This window comes from Botrytis cinerea, chromosome 6, assembly GCF_000143535.2.
Source record: "Botrytis cinerea B05.10 chromosome 6, complete sequence".
Lineage (NCBI taxonomy): Eukaryota > Fungi > Ascomycota > Leotiomycetes > Helotiales > Sclerotiniaceae > Botrytis > Botrytis cinerea.
In genome coordinates, this window is record NC_037315.1 from 867,559 (window position 1) to 884,041 (window position 16,483).

General features: G+C 44.4%; 6 protein-coding genes across 6 annotated transcripts; 5 read left to right on the forward strand and 1 right to left on the reverse strand.

Moving 5' to 3' along the window:
- The first annotated feature begins 325 nt into the window (after nt 1–325).
- Nucleotides 326–2,748, forward strand: BCIN_06g02510 (hypothetical protein). Its single transcript, XM_024693397.1, has 4 exons — nt 326–788; nt 870–1,045; nt 1,110–1,463; nt 1,519–2,748. The coding sequence occupies exons 1-4, from the start codon at nt 605–607 to the stop codon at nt 2,464–2,466; spliced, it is 1,662 nt and encodes a 553-aa protein (XP_024549183.1). The 5' UTR covers nt 326–604; the 3' UTR covers nt 2,467–2,748.
- Nucleotides 2,749–3,642: 894 nt separating this feature from the next.
- Nucleotides 3,643–5,933, forward strand: BCIN_06g02520 (hypothetical protein). Its single transcript, XM_001560406.2, has 2 exons — nt 3,643–4,429; nt 4,497–5,933. The coding sequence occupies exons 1-2, from the start codon at nt 3,866–3,868 to the stop codon at nt 5,592–5,594; spliced, it is 1,662 nt and encodes a 553-aa protein (XP_001560456.1). The 5' UTR covers nt 3,643–3,865; the 3' UTR covers nt 5,595–5,933.
- A 550-nt stretch (nt 5,934–6,483) lies between these two features.
- Nucleotides 6,484–9,082, forward strand: BCIN_06g02530 (hypothetical protein). The gene is made up of 2 exons (XM_001560407.2): nt 6,484–7,720; nt 7,777–9,082. Exons 1-2 carry the CDS (start codon nt 6,955–6,957, stop codon nt 8,946–8,948), a joined length of 1,938 nt encoding a protein of 645 aa, XP_001560457.2. The 5' UTR covers nt 6,484–6,954; the 3' UTR covers nt 8,949–9,082.
- A 122-nt stretch (nt 9,083–9,204) lies between these two features.
- BCIN_06g02540 (hypothetical protein) lies at nt 9,205–10,550 on the forward strand. The gene is made up of 3 exons (XM_001560408.2): nt 9,205–9,776; nt 9,892–9,992; nt 10,074–10,550. The coding sequence occupies exons 1-3, from the start codon at nt 9,619–9,621 to the stop codon at nt 10,319–10,321; spliced, it is 507 nt and encodes a 168-aa protein (XP_001560458.1). The 5' UTR covers nt 9,205–9,618; the 3' UTR covers nt 10,322–10,550.
- Nucleotides 10,551–10,967: 417 nt separating this feature from the next.
- On the reverse strand, nt 10,968–13,462 carry BCIN_06g02550 (hypothetical protein). Its single transcript, XM_024693398.1, has 3 exons — nt 13,129–13,462; nt 12,456–13,079; nt 10,968–12,327 (listed from the first exon to the last, which is right to left on the reverse strand). Exons 1-3 carry the CDS (start codon nt 13,240–13,242, stop codon nt 11,152–11,154), a joined length of 1,914 nt encoding a protein of 637 aa, XP_024549184.1. The 5' UTR covers nt 13,243–13,462; the 3' UTR covers nt 10,968–11,151.
- A 53-nt stretch (nt 13,463–13,515) lies between these two features.
- Bcmef1 lies at nt 13,516–16,470 on the forward strand. Its single transcript, XM_001560410.2, has 2 exons — nt 13,516–15,980; nt 16,043–16,470. The coding sequence occupies exons 1-2, from the start codon at nt 13,621–13,623 to the stop codon at nt 16,095–16,097; spliced, it is 2,415 nt and encodes an 804-aa protein (XP_001560460.1). The 5' UTR covers nt 13,516–13,620; the 3' UTR covers nt 16,098–16,470.
- The last annotated feature ends 13 nt before the right edge of the window (nt 16,471–16,483 follow it).

Here is a 16,483-nt window from a genome sequence, read left to right on the forward strand (position 1 = left end):
TAAAAGCTTGATTGAGTTCTTCAGTGTGCCTAATGACGGGTCCATGCGATATATCCTTGCCGAGTGGTTGGTTCTGGAGCCAAGGTTCGCCTATCTCTGCGGGAGCTTGGAAGGTTTGGGCTTAGTGGCACGCGGGCTTTTTCCTAGCTTCCTTTTCGAGCTTAAGTAAGGTCCCCCACTGATTCCCCCCTCAGTGCCTCGGACCAGCACTTACTCAGCTAAGAAGGCGTGAAGATTGAGTGCGAGAGATTTGATGATTTTTTAGGTAAAGCGACATACTAGAGACGTTGATCGGATGAGGAGGCCAATCGCTCTTTTTTCCCATGGGTAGCTATCTGCCGTCTAGGGTAATTGACGTGGTGGATGTGTTAGCAACGGATTGTCAAGGTATAATGGATGATGACATACATGATCCGGATGACAATTCGCAAAGGCAAAGAAAAATCTCGTGTTGATCAAGCTATCTCTACTACTCGACGTACCCTCGGCACCCGTCCTGTGCTGGGATGAATGTATAAATATGTCCGGATTCCTTCTCTCCTTCCTACAACCTCTTGTTGTGTGATTCTCGAGTTCTTGTGTATTGCTCACTGATATCTACAAGATGCGCGGCTTAAATTCCCTAGCAGTTTTGCTTGCTGCCTCTGTGACTTCAGTAGTAGCTGTTTTGCCACATCATGAAGCCCATGCAAAATATGCCAAAAGAGCACAGCCAAAGCATGTTCTCCCCAGGCAACCTGCATTGAAGCCAAGATCAATCTCGAAATATTTGACAAATTCAACAGCTTGTAAGTTAATCTCCAATCCGTGCCACAAATTTTCTTAGGCGGGTGTTGCATAATCAGAATGTGTACTGATTCCAATTCTAGCCTTTGCCGTCAATGGAACCGCGCTACCCGAGATCGACTTCGATATTGGTGAATCATATGCCGGAACTTTACCTATTAGCACCAATGCTAGCGACACGAATCGATTGTGGTTTTGGTTCTTCCCATCTGAAAACCCTTTGGCGGAAAAGGAGATCACAATATGGTTAAATGGCGGTGTAAGTTTATATACCCAAGCCCTTCCTCTCCTACCCCCAGAGACATTACTAAATAAGTCTCTAGCCAGGATGCTCCTCCCTTGATGGATTGTTTCAAGAAAATGGACCTTTCAGTTGGCAATCTGGCACATATGCACCTATCCCAAATCCATACTCATGGACCAACTTGACCAATATGATCTGGATCGATCAACCCGTCAGCACTGGATACTCACCCGGAGATATCCTTGTTGACGATGAAATTGATGTTGGAAATCAATTTGCCGCATTCTGGAAGAATTTCATTGATACCTTTAGCATGCAAGGCTACAAGATTTACATCACTGGCGAGAGTTATGCTGGTCAATATATCCCATACATTGCTAGTAACTTCTTGGACCGCAACGATACCACATACTACAACTTGAAGGGTATTCAGGTGTGTAGCTATGGCAATGGATGAATGGCCATGTTTTTTGCTAACCATATACTAGATCAATGATCCATCTATCAACGATTTCGATACCATGGGTTCGGCCCCTGTTACAGCTGCAGCTCTGTATTATCAGAACGTTCTCAACCTCAACGATACTTACATTGCAAACATTACTGCACGAGCAAAGTCTTGCGGTTACACTGACTTCCTCGAATATGCATCAGTTTTCCCTCCAGCAGGACCAATCCCAACGGCTCCAAGTTCATCGGAATATGGTTGTGATCTTTATGATGATATTTATAACGCAGTCTACTATGTCAATCCATGTTTCAACATCTACCACCTCACAGATTTCTGTCCATTCTTGTGGGATGAACTCGGATTTCCATCTCTTGCCGGAGGACCCAACAACTACTTCAACCGTACCGATGTCAAAGAAGTTCTCCATGCGCCAGTCGACGTTGATTATTTCGTCTGTACTGGTGGACCCAACCTATTCCCAGAAGGAGACAAATCCATTGATTCTGCTCTCGGTCCCCTCCCCTCCGTTATCGAACGCACAAACAATGTCATCATCGGCCACGGACTTCTCGATTTCCTCCTCTTCGCCAACGGTTCTCTAATCACCATTCAAAACATGACTTGGCACGGTCTTCAAGGATTCCAAGAGGCTCCTTCTTCGACTCAAAACTTCTACGTCCCATACCATCAATCCATTGGTGAAATTCTCTCTATTGTGAACGATGCTATTCCCAACTCACCTCCACAGTATGATACTGCAGGTGCGGGATACCAGGGAACTTGGCACACCGAGCGAGGACTTACCTTCTCGACTGTTAACTTGGCGGGCCACGAGATTCCACAATATACTCCTGGTGCAGGATACAGACATTTAGAGTTTTTGTTGGGCAGAATTGCCAATCTGAGTGTGGTGGGTGATTACACGACTCAGACTGGAAATTTTACAGGGGTTAGTGCGCCGTTGAAGATGAGGGGGTTGTATTGAGACAATGAGACGATGAAATAATGAATGGGGATAAGTAGAGGATGTTAATGTCAATATACTCGCGCTTGTATATGAAGTCTAGGGACATGGCGTTGAAAAACATGAATGGACGTCACATAAAGATCTCATAATACGTTGGTATCTAGATGATAATACCAAATGGTTTCTCGACAAACCGAATCTTCTCCCTGCACTTGAAATGACATCATGAGAGAATACCAACACTATTTTTTAGTCTTCGGCACTTGATCTAAAATGGAAAACTTTAACCTTATAATGCCCATCTCTTATTCCTTCATTATTTTCGCTCTATCAAGATATATATATCTCTACCTGTCTAATCCCTTCCTTTCCCACTATTCTGTCTTCCTCACCCCTCGAAAACAAATCTAACAGCTGAAAAAGTCCGCTATATTCAAAGTAGACAAACCACTCTTAGTTTTAGATTTTCGAACAGCATCAAAAAAGTTCAATTCTCCTGTAGAAAACCCTGCTACTCACCATCAATAGACACACTCGCTGACTATATCTTCCTGGTGCCTAGACAATCGTTGTCATAGTCTCGGATGGCGGACGTTTGGTACTCTAGAAATCAGCTTGCTCCCTATGAATGTCTGTATACATAATCAGGAATCAAGCACCCAGAGAATTTGCTCGAAAGTGTTGGTAGAGTACCACGAAGTAAAGTACCTCTTGGCCATGGAGAGAAGAAGAGCCTGCAGGGAATCACATCGAGGTGTGCACTTGCGATAAGCTTTACGGGGGTGCGAGCGGGAGTGGGATGAAAAGGGTGAGCGGATACAGTTTATGGCCGTTGCCCGTTCACCCCGCTTGCTCGTATTTTATACTCCGTTTCTTTAACCTGGGAATGTTTTCAAGGCGAGGAATAGCAAAGTTTATTGGAGACTGGAATTCTATCATACTGTTGAGACTTTGAATGCGGGGCTTTGATCTCTCGTATTGCGTTCTTTACAGACTATATGTGGAGTTGGAAATTATGGTTTAAGACAGTTTATGAGCCCATTATCAATACACTTGTCTATTAACTATTCTTTTTTTTTGCGAGAGATATTGGTATATAGAGAGCGAAGTGTACAAATGCGTAATACGCCACGAGCGCCACACTTCATATTCATCATTGCATTGCATTGCTCTAATTCCATTATTGACATGTGAGCCAAATAAAAATGTACCTAGGCGGGAATCGTCGGATTTCCCAACACAAGGACGATCCAACGGCACAGCTTTGACAATATCCATAAGTGCTGAGCTGTTCAATCCTCCTCGACACATTTTGTTGGGTAATCCTGAGACATTCCTCCATGACCTCCGCGTCGAATCTTCCATATTCTCTTTCGATACTTGTATTCCACCAAGTGTTCGACACTCCCAATCCACCATGATTAACAATTCACGGGCTGAGTATGTCTTTATCCGGATTTGCATCTTTGCCCTGCAGAGTATACCACTTGTTAGTTTAGCATATTGCTTCAGTCTCGCATGTACGACTTTCTTCACGAATTATGAATTTTACAGAGTCGCGCGCGGTTTGGAATGGGTATTTCTGGCCGAATCTTTCTTCTTCCTCTTTTGCTTCCTGCCGTATCGCATTTGGCTTCAACGAGAAGCTATACATCCACCCGCACCTTCGCGAGGAGAGAGAGCGATTTTATACCAGAGGTGTGCGGATAATATCACGGATCCGGAGGCGTATTTGCAGAAATGGTTTTTGGGTGCGGATATTGGGGAGATTAGGAAGGAGAATGTAAAGGAGTTCTTTCTTTGGGCTTTCTTCAATCGGGGTGGGCCGCCTGGGGACGATGAGGAGGAGTTGGAAGAATATATTGAGATTTTGGAGAGGCAGCTGGGGAGAGAGATTCCGGAGGGGAGAGGAAATGCTAAGTGTTTGAGGTTGACGTTGGATGAGGTTGTTATGTCGCATAGGAGTTTGATTTGGTATTGTGTAAGGACTCTTATTCTTCGTCTGCAGACAAACAAAAAGAGGTGCTAATGTTAATCACTACATACAGTGTGTTGGATTCGTTGATTTCTTAACATTTTGCTCCCTGCGCTACTATGGCTTCAACTTTTACCGTACAAATCTCAAACAATCCCTCAGCATCATTCCTATTCGCCCGCACAGTCTTCTTACTACACATCACTCACCTGCTCAGCATATATCGTATTGGCACCGGCCGCACACTTCGAAAACCAAACTCCCAGTCGTTTTCATCCATGGCATCGGTATCGGTCTATATCCCTATACCCAATTCCTTAACGAACTCAATGCCTCCGCCGGCACCCCCGATGATCACATTGGCATTCTTGCTCTCGAAATCATGAACATTAGTTTTCGTCTCACTCATTCTGCGCTCTCGCGCGAGGAAACTGCTCTCGAGGTATCTCAAATTATCAGTCAACATTTCGGGCCAGATCAGAAGTTTGTCCTAATTTCTCACTCGTACGGCACGGTGGTGACCACACACCTTCTGCAATCTCCGATTTTATCCTCGCGCATTGGCCCGGTTGTTCTCATCGATCCTGTCTCCATCTGCTTACATTTACCTTCTGTCGCATTTAATTTCACTCGTCGGATCCCAAAAGATGCGAACGAATACCAATTATACTATTTCGCAAGCATGGATCCAGGAGTTAGTCATACTCTGGGAAGAAAATTCTTTTGGAATGAAAATGTACTATGGAAGGAGGATTTTGAGGGAAGGAAAGTTACGGCAAGTATGGCGGGAAGAGATTTGATTGTGGACACGGAGGCAGTGGGAAGGTATTTAAGCTGTGGAAATTTATCCGGTAGATCGATGCTGAGTTTGAGGGCTGCGAACGGAGATGCGAATGGGACAGTCAAGAGTACTTCGAATGTAAATGTGGCGCCATTGATAGATATTGACGAGTCAGATGCAAGAGAAGTTGAAAGACCCGTAGATATATATGGTACACGAGCAGACGAAGTGGATATAGAAGATGAGGACGAATGGAAGTACAGAGAATGGAAAGGAGTAGGAACAGAAGTTTTATGGTTCGGGATGTTGGATCATGCGCAAGTTTTTGATAAGATGTCGACAAGGAGGAGAATTATTGATGTTGTGAGGAATTATTGCGAGGAAGATTAGGAAATAGGGGTAGCGGGGTTGTGAAGAAAAATTGTCTGCGGTTTGAAGAGTTTTGAGGGGTAGAAATAGGGAGAGATTAGATTCGATTAGATATCGAAGACCTAGACGGAAGAGATGTGTAACTTGGTGGAATGGAAGTAGAGGCAGAAACGGAGTAACAATTTGATTATAGACCTGTAAAGAAAGACCTTTGGTTCTTGTTGGACACCTACCTCGAAATTGTACCAAGGATAAAAATGATAACGAGTAACGCGTAATCAGCGAAATAAACTACTGTACATCGAAATTGAATGGAGCGAACTCTTCAAATCCCCTATTGATATAATACTTGTTAAACCATTCCAATCCAGATTCACACATGATTTTGTTCTTGAAAAATACTCTTTTGCAAGCAAGCCAAAAGGCGTACGTAGTCTTGATTATATTTTACACATGAAATCCTTAAAGGTGTTTAGGGGGGTTTTTCTTGGTCTGCATTGTTAAGGTTATGAATAGATAGATAGACAGACATCTTGATCGTTAGCTCTCCCCTCCCCTCCCCTCAGGATCAAAGTCCATACTTCGTGTTCGCATAATCTAACCCGTAAAATTGCAATTGTGAAGCTACACCCTGAAGGAACTAGCTCGTTACCTATCAGTCAGTCAGTCAGTCAGTCAGTCAGTACTCATACATAGAGTAATAGAATATAGTACGATCATCTCATTCTCCATTTCGCATTCTATTTAATTTCCACACTCGAGAATAACTACAGACAGACAGACAGACAGACAGACAGACAGACAGACAGATAGATAGATGGACAGATAGATAGTCTAGAACCGAACCGAACGAACCATAAAATCGGGAACCCTACCTAACTACCACATGCTTATTTCAGCTTCCCCGCACGACCTAAAATCGCTATGAGAGTATTTCTTCATCCTCCTCCGGCGACACCGGCGACGCTCTAGCATAGGTATCTACAAATATGGAATTCTAGGGTCTACATCCAGAACGGAGACGTTGTGAAAAGGGCTAGAGCGCGGGATGCAGAATGGAGAGTGGGTCCAGCTGAAAGAATCGCAGCTGAATGGTAGGGTGCGCGCGTGCGAGTATTTAGGTTCGGGGATACGGATGGGGCTAGAACTCTATAGATTTTGGGGAGAGAGGGGGAGGGGGAGGGAATTATTGGATTTTTTTGGGCGCAATGGGTGATTTGGTGGCGGCGTGGAGCTGGCTGAGTTGTAAATGAGGTGGCTTTGTGATTAATGTAGTGTGTGGGAATGGGATACGAGGAAGGAGAATGAGAATGAAGATAAATAGGAGACTCCCATTATATGCAATGTTGACGGTGGTTCTGTATCGAGAAGCTATTTAAACATGGCGTTTATCAGTGAAAGTATTATTCCAGACAGCAAAATCAAGCCTGCCCGAAAGCGCATCATAATTTGCTGCGATGGAACCTGGCAATCCGCCGTTTCTGGCAAAGAGAATTGTCCATCTAACGTGACACGTCTCTGTCGCGCCATCAACAGCGTCGCCCGAGATCCACAAGATGGAGAAAATTGGCAACAGGTCGTTTGGTATGATTCTGGAGTCGGAACTACATCTACGGGTCTAGGACCTGGGCTTGAGGGAGCTATTGGTGAGGGATTGGAAGGAAATGTTATTGAGGCGTACAATTTCTGTGTACTGAACTGGAATCCGGGAGATAAGATTATGTGTTTTGGATTCTCTCGGGGTGCGTATACGGCGAGGACGATTGCGGGGTTGATTTCGGATATTGGGATTTGTTCGAAGAGGCAGCTTCAACAATTTCCCGAATTGTGGAAGTTGTATAAGCAGAAAACATGCGGAGACGATGGAGCCAGGAAAAGGTTTTATGGCAGTTCTCTGTACTATAGTTGGCGAGAAGGGAGAGTTGCTGATCCGCAGCCGGATCTGGAGGATCGGCCTCATGAGGGGTTAGTTTTTGATATAAAGGCTCATGGTGAATGGGCCCCCGAAGAATCAATGGAAGTAGAGGTGGTAGGAGTCTTTGATACTGTCGGAGCTTTAGGGTTGCCAGAAGTATTTGGGATGGAATTGCCCAAATGGACGACGATTGGTGACAAGCCTGAATGGCACAATGTTGAACTTTCAGCGAGTAAGTCCTGCTACTTGATAGAGCTGCATTGATTAAGAAGCTAATTCACATGTCAGACATCAAGCATGCATTTCAAGCGCTAGCCCTTGATGAACACCGCGAAGCATTCACACCTACACTTTACTACATCAAAACGCCAAAGAATTTTACAGACACTGAAATAGAGGCACAACGGACTATATCTGACAAGGCAAATGTAGAATGGAATGATATGATTTCCAGTTCTGAACCTAACCTCGAAAAACTGCGCGATCTGGCCAAAGATCGAGACGACGCTACTGAAATGGTCGTTAAGATGGAAGAAAACAATAAGATGAAGAAATCACTAGCTGATGAGAAGGCTGAGAAGATATTGGAACAAGTTTGGTTTCCTGGCTACCACATACACATTGGTGGAGGATCAAGTGATACGCTATTGAACAAGGACAATATGGAAGAAATGTCCAACATTACGTTAGCATGGATGCTAGACCAAATTGAAAATTATGTGTCGATTGATAGGGAAACCATAAAGGAAGACGGTTATGATCGCCAGGGGAAATTCGCGCGACTGAACAACGAGCGACAAGCTTACCTAGATAGAGAAGAGGAGCGTGAGAAAGAAGGCTGGGGTCCATGGATTTGGCGAAAAGGCAAATGGGCAGCTTCCAAAGTTGCCCACCCTCTGACCGACGAAAAGAACATTCACTCTGAGGCCCGACGACATGCGTGGGGCGTTGGAGATCTGAATGATAGTTTCACCACCATGTACAAAGCCAACGGCTCGAAACCACGCACACCAGGTCGTTATGCTCTTGATAAGAAAGGCAACAAATTGGGCGACACACGTGAATCCATTCACCCAACTACGGGATTCAGAGTGGAACAGCTGGACAAGAAAGCAGAAGAGGCAAGAAATCAGAAAGATCATAAACGTCACAAGGACTGGGAGAAATTGAGATACAGACCTATTGGGCTAGAGGGTAACAAGTACAAACGCCAGAAGAAAGTGGATGAGCAAGGAAAAGTGACAGCGTACGAGTACATTTTCGAGTACAAAGATGGCTCAGAAACGCTGCCAGAATGGCGGTTGGGTGACGCGAATTGCTATGAGAGGCTAGCAATTGAAGGGTCTGCTGCGTACGACTATGTCGATGAGCTTGATCGAACCTTGGAAACCGACGTTAAGACTGTTCGTCTTGACTTTTGGGGCGATAAAGCATCGTCGTTTCAAGTCGTCTCTAATTAATCAAGGCATAAAGTTGGCTATATTTCGGGTTGTAAGCGCTTGAAGTAAGTAGTACATAAATAAGTTATATTAGGGGTCTTTGACTGAGACATGTATAATAAACAAGATAGTCCTTGAATATCACAGTTTAATCAATATGAGAGAGTGAGAGAGAGAGAGAGTGTGAGAGTGTGAGAGAGAAAGTTGACAAGATCTTCTCCAAGATCTTCTCCAAGAGGGCAGTGGAGGGCAGTGGAGGGCAGTGGAGGGCAGTGAAGGGCAGTGGAGGGGCAGATGATAATCAGGGACCAACTGAGTAGTGCCACACTTTCTCCATTAGCGGTCGAGCCCCGCACCTACACTGAATTTCGTCATTGGTTGCTGGGGGCAGGTACCTCCCTGGTCTTCCAAGCTGCAAATAATAACAAACAAGGCTCAAACAAGGCTCTCTACTCGAGACGATTAGCCCAACTATTTAACTAGTCCTCACGCTTTCTGTTTCTTTCCTTTCTTCTTTTGTTCTGCTGTAGCAACCAGCTTGACAGCCGAGCTTCACTTGAGTATCCTCCCTCCCTCGAAACAATCTCTTCACCAAACGTCTACACACCCAGACGAACGATAGATTCGAATCCTTCATACTCTCTTGCCACAAACCCACAAGCTCGCAAACCCATTCACCATATTCGCAGAAATGTCGGAGCAAACCCAAGAAGCCCTCGTCGATACAAGTTCCGTTGTGCGACCAGCACAGCACGAACGTCAAAAGAGTTTGGAGAAGTTGTATGCCGATAGGCCTACGGCTCACGAATTGAAGGAGAGACACATTTTGTTAGATACAGATGCTGCACCGTATGTTTTCCTGTCTTTCTTTTCCTACGATCTCCCATCCCCATACTCCCCCATTCTGCTATCGTGTTCTAGCAGCTTGCTCGCCAACGCGCTAATTGCGGGGTAAACACTATAGTGGTATTCAAAGTGCTCAACATGCACTCGAACAACAAAGAATTTCGGATAGCTTGAAGAAAAATTTGGAGCATCGTCCTACTAAAGAGGATTTAGTTGAACGTATGCATTTTCCTCCCTCACAACCTTCTTTACATCTAATATCTAATCTCGATCGAAATGCAAACTGACACCGCAAATTAGGCAATATCCTCTCCTCCACAACCGCCGCCCCAGGCATTCAAGCGCAACAAAAAGAATTGGAAAAACACATGCGTGCGGACAGTTTGAATGAAAAATTAAGTCATCGTCCGCAACCGGAAGAGTTAATGAATAAGGGTGTTTTGAAAGAGGATCCCACGAGTCCGATTGAAGGCGGCAATGCGAGTGCCGAGAAGAGATACGAGGAAGCTATTGAAGAGGAATACGCCAAGAGAGAAGGAGGGGCTTAGATTTACGACGAGATTATTGTGATTGGGCTGAAGGGAGTTTTTGATTTATACGTGCGAGGGAGTTGAGTTGTCTTTAGCATGTATGCATGCGATATGATTGCGACAGCCAGAACAGAGGAATACAAACGATGAATATGAAAACGGGAATAGGCATCGGAGTGCGAATAGGATGGGTTGAAATGCGGGACTAGTATTTGCGATTTTCTAGCAAGCAATGAAATATACCACAATTCTCGCATGTGATTGCCTCATTGTGTCTCTTTGAGCGTGTGTCTCCGGCCTGTTCGTTTAAGGGTCTTTCTCTGTCCTAGTAGGTGAGTCTGTCTTGTGGTTTAATTCCAAAAATATAACACGCGCTTCCATATATCCCACAAAGCACTTGATCGGGGCCTAGTTGCTCGTGCTTAATATACCTACCTACCCACCCAAGTCATCACCTTCGGTAGCCCATATTGTACTACAGACTTGACTCTTATATTCTTATCAGCTAGCGAGAAGGGGGAATATATTATGATGTCATTGGTTGGTGAATTTAGTTCTAGGTGCATTGTGCTACTAGGAGGTATATTGGATGGGTGTGTACATAGGTAGGTCTATCACACATACTTTATGTTAAACGTTTCACTTCAGTCAATACACTTTCTGTTGGTTCCAATTACAGCGGCATAACTACTATTAGTGAGCTGGTAATGTACATCGACGTATTTTTGGGTATCTGAAATTTATGCAAAAAAGAATATGCTCTGTCCATCGTAACAGCGCGTGAAATGAACTCCCCCGAATGCCAAATCCCATCATAATGCATCATTGCTTCGCTGTGACACCCCGTTTTAGAAGCACAATTTTCGCTGTTTAGGATCACTAGGAGTATTTCCTTTATCTTTTGATCTCTCCCCTGCCTTGGTTTTCCTTGAACTACCAATTTGAGATTTGTGGCCACTTCCGGATGCAGATGATGTCTCAGGTACCCCGGATGTCTCTTGCACTGCATCTCTAATTGTCTGTCTCGAAAGACAAAGATCAATATGCTCATTGAATTCCTTTTCGTTTGTTGCTTGTGGCCGCTGACAGACGGGACAGTCCCACCATTCCTCTTTTACCACAGCGCCGTCTTTGGGCTTGGGATTCGGCACAATTTCTTTTCCGTGATGTCGTCGTGGATCATTCTCCTCGAGTTGACTTAGACTTTCCATTTCCTTAAATTCATCTTCTCGTTCCTGACGCTCGGCATCTTCGAAGAGGAGTTCTTCGGGCCACACTTCCCATCGCTCCTCGGAGTCATTGTCTTGAAGATCCGATGCTTTTCGTTTTATCGTAGAAGAAGATGTGCGTTCATTTTCGCCAACATCGTTCTCCCGCGAGTCTTGTTTTCTAAATCCAAAAAAGGCCATTGCGTCGGGCTTTTTCATGCTGATTAAATTTGTACAGCGGAGTCCCATTAGTCGTAATGTCAACCCCGGCATCTCCGCCTCCAGCTTTTCAAGCATAGGAAGAGAATATTTGTAAAGATCGTCAGCTGAGAACACAGCTTTTGGTGGAGCCGCTTGTCTGGTAAGCACCTCATACGTCTTTAGTTTTACTTTAAGAACTAGAGTCCGCCCCTTGAACTGTGTTCGTTGCAGGTCTTTTTCCAACTCCTCAGCTGTATGCCGAAGTTTGCTTCGAAGTTCTGTAGCATCATTTATGTCATTAAATGTACCTTCTGTGCCAACACTCTTGCGGGTATACTCCTCGGCTGGCTTGACGTCCGTTCTCCCGAGTCCAAGATAGCATTGCATCAGGAAAATGAATGCCTTTTCTCCAAATAATTTGGGTAGATAGTGTCGCACATTGTAAATATCTCCGCATGTCTTGACGCCTATGGCACCTAGTTCCCTTTCGAATACTCGTCCGATTCCGTTAACTTTACGAGTTGGAAGGTCTCGCATAAATTTCATAATCTCAACTCGATTATTTGCAACACGATATTGGCCATTGGGTTTATTGTAATTTGAGCATATTTTAGCCTAACCATATATAGTCAATATATTGAAATCTTAAACCATTCTCGAGTTCTACAGTAACGGTTGAATAATAATAGCGTCTCGCCTCGCCCTTCATACCACTGACTTCTGAACTTGCCGGGTGTACTCACTATCTTAGCATTGGCTGCAATCCCAGCAGATATGGTTACCTTCGTCTTCTCATGAACCTCTCTTCTTAGCTGTTCAACAGCAGCCTCCGGGTCAATATCATTCTTTTGACAGTACTCCGTGATGTTGAGATATGCCTCATCAATACTAGCACTCTCGAACCTTGGATCATAGTCTACCAAAATTTCCCTGACTTCTTGTGCCTTCGCAGTATATTTATCGAAATTCAGAGGAACCTGGATTAGTTGTGGACACAACTTCTTCGCTATGAACCCCGCCATCGCACTTCTGACCCCAAACCGCCGCGCGTGGTAATTGCATGTTGTGACAACTCCTTTCCCAACAGAAAATGGAACGTTTTTCAATTCCGGACGATCAAGCTCCTCTACTGCAGCGTAAAAAGCGTCGCAATCAATATGAACAATTGTTTGGGTCAGATCCCTCGTGAGTTCGAGCTCTGCAATCGCAGTGTCTGCTCGTCGACGGTCGTGAGCTAAATCAAGCTTCTCCAATTCAGCCTTCTTTCCCAAGATTCGTTCAATCTTCACGGTCAAGGTCTTGTCTCTTTCCTCCTCGTGATTGAAGTATTTGGACCCCTTCGAAGCATTGTAAATGATCTCGGAAACCTGGCAATAAAGTCAGAGAGACTGCAAACATATTTTGGTCGTCGCATACCTTTGACTGGTCTACAGAATCTTGTCCAGATTTTGTAAGAGACGGGCCTAGTAGAGAATATTTGAGAGACTTGTGCTCATTCTCGTCCCTTTCTGGAGTTGTTTCCGATGCCATGTCTCGATGTCCATGCTCGACTCGTGGCGAGTGTAAGAAACGCGATAGACATAATTGTTTGACGCGCTGTCATGCTTTCAATGTAGTTACCTATTATGTAAGCGATTCAGAATATCACTTTCTCAAAAGGTGCCTTTGTAAAATAATTCGAAGATACCCATGATGTTAGATCGTCCTTCAAGGAGTACTTCTTTTTTATTCATTAGGCAATGTTAAATTCTAGAATGTCTAAAATTCCACCAAGTCTTTCAAGAAGCAAGTTCATCGACAATTGATTGTGAACGGGCTCGGCTAAACTTACTCCGATATATTCAATCGATAAAAAAAAGTTAAGCATGTTATCGAATGGATGAATGATACCACAATCCAGTAGCAACCATGAGTATGCATAGAGTAGCCCGCGCTGTGGCTTCAACGGAAGCTTGCGCTGGAGCGCTACGTGGGAGTGTCCCCAGAGCAAGATTTTTGTGCTTGAATTCACCTGTTCAAGGGCTCGGAGCAAGAAATGCGATCCTCGGTGCCAGATTGGGAGGAAAGAGACATTTCTCACAATCGCCCATTATTAGAGCTGGTGTTGCCCAAGCAGTGTTAGAAAAGGCTGCCGCAGATCCATCAGCTCTGACCCAAGAAGCAATTGTCGACAATCTGAACGCAGCAGAGAGGGATCGATTGAGGAGAGTCAGAAACATTGGTATCGCAGCACACATCGACAGTGGCAAAACGACCGCTACAGAACGAGTTCTCTTTTACACTGGAAGAATCAATGCTATTCACGAAGTCCGAGGAAAGGATGCAGTCGGCGCAAAGATGGATTCTATGGAATTGGAGAGGGAGAAAGGTATTACAATCCAGTCTGCTGCTACATTCTGCGACTGGTTGAAGGTTGAGAATGGGAAGGAGGAGAAATACCACATTAATTTGATCGACACTCCTGGACATATTGATTTCACAATTGAGGTCGAGAGAGCTTTGCGAGTACTGGACGGAGCTGTCATGATTCTTTGCGCTGTCAGTGGAGTTCAAAGTCAAACGATTACTGTGGACAGACAAATGCGAAGATATAATGTTCCTCGTATCAGTTTTATTAATAAGATGGACAGAATGGGTGCCAACCCTTTCAAAGCCGTCGAGCAGATCAACCAAAAATTGCGAATCCCAGCGGCAGCACTCCAAGTTCCAATTGGTTCAGAAGACAGCTTCAACGGTGTCGTTGATTTGATTAGAATGAAGGCTATCTACAACGACGGACCCAAAGGAGAAATCATTAGAGAGACTGATGAAATCCCAGAGGAACTTAAGAAATTGTGCGAAGAGAAGAGAGCTCTGTTGATCGAAACATTGGCCGATGTCGATGACGAAATTGCTGAGATTTTCTTGGATGAGAAAACTCCATCTATCGAGCAAATGAAGGCTGCTATCAGACGGGCAACCATCAATTTGAAGTTTACTCCTGTCTTGATGGGAAGTGCTTTGGCTGATAAGTCAGTGCAGCCCATGCTTGATGCAGTCTGCGATTACCTACCAAATCCTGCTGAAGTTGAGAACTTGGCGCTTGACAAGCGAAGAGCTGAAGCCCCTGTGAAGCTTGTATCTTATAATGAGCTACCATTCGTCGGCTTGGCCTTCAAGCTCGAAGAAAGTAATTATGGCCAATTGACCTATATTCGAGTTTATCAAGGATCTTTGAAAAAGGGCATGAACGTGTTCAACGCTAGAACCGATAAGAGAGTCAAGATCCCCAGAATTGTGAGAATGCATTCCAATGAGATGGAGGAAGTTCCTGAAATCGGAGCCGGAGAAATCTGTGCTGTGTTCGGAGTTGATTGTGCTTCTGGAGATACATTTACCGATGGTGGCTTACCTTACTCTATGTCTTCTATGTTTGTACCAGATCCTGTCATTTCTTTGTCCATCAAACCAAAGACAACCAAAGATGGATCCAACTTCAGTAAGGCTATGAACAGATTCCAACGTGAGGATCCAACATTCCGTGTACATGTTGATGCCGAAAGTCAGGAAACCATTATCTCTGGTATGGGAGAGTTGCATCTTGATATTTACGTGGAGAGAATGCGAAGAGAGTACAAGGTCGAAGTTGAAACCGGTAAACCTCAGGTCGCTTACAGAGAAACTATCACTGAGCATGTGGTCTTTGATCACACCCTCAAGAAACAAACTGGAGGTGCTGGTGATTACGCTCGTGTCGTTGGTTTCTTGGAGCCTATCGAGCCTGGTCCAAATGGTTATGCTCCGTCAACTTTCAAGGAAGAAGTCACTGGAGGTTCCATTTCTGATAAATTCTTGTTCGCTTGCGAAAAGGGATTCCTCGCCTCATGTGAAAAGGGTCCTCTTCTCGGTCACCCCGTTCTTGGCACCCATATGGTTGTTAATGATGGTGCAACCCACATGACAGATTCTTCTGAAATGGCTTTCAAGAATGCCACTCAACAAGCTTTCCGAAAAGCTTTCAAAGAAGGCAAGCCACAAGTTCTCGAACCTCTCATGAAGACTACCATTACAGCTCCCAATGAGTTCCAGGGTAACATCGTTGGGTTGTTGAATAAGAGAAACGCTATCATTAGTGACACAGAGATTGGACCAGAAGATTTCACTCTTATTGCGGATTGTAGTTTGAATGCTATGTTCGGATTTAGTTCGCAATTGAGAGCAGCCACGCAAGGAAAGGGAGAGTTTGGTATGGAATTTAGCCATTATGCTCCTGCGCCAGGACAGCTACAGTAAGTATTCTCTTGCATTTTCGCCGTTATTTTAATATGCTTTATGCTAATACATCATTTAGGAAAGAACTCATTTCCAACTATGAAAAGGCACAGGCTGATAGACACAAGAAGTAAAGTGGTTGGCTGAAGATGATTTGGAGGACTTCAGGAATTAGTTGAGCGTCGAAATGTGTCAATGAGTGACGAGATGGATGCCACGAAGATACAATGGGACACGAAATCTTTAGCACAGTTCCACGGCGAATGTAATGCGATGTACAGATATACGGACATGAGGGGCGTACAAAATAAAAATTTCCATGGGTGTTTGAGTGCATGGTTTGAATGGGGGAATTACGTTTCTGGACGAATGGATGGATATTGGAATATCAAGTGGGGGATGGCCTGACGAAATAGATGGGTATATAGAAGATACCTATACTGTATATTACCCCAGCGAATAGATGAATAAAGACCTCTCGACTTTAGGAACCGAATAATTGGTACACGCGCCCCATCAT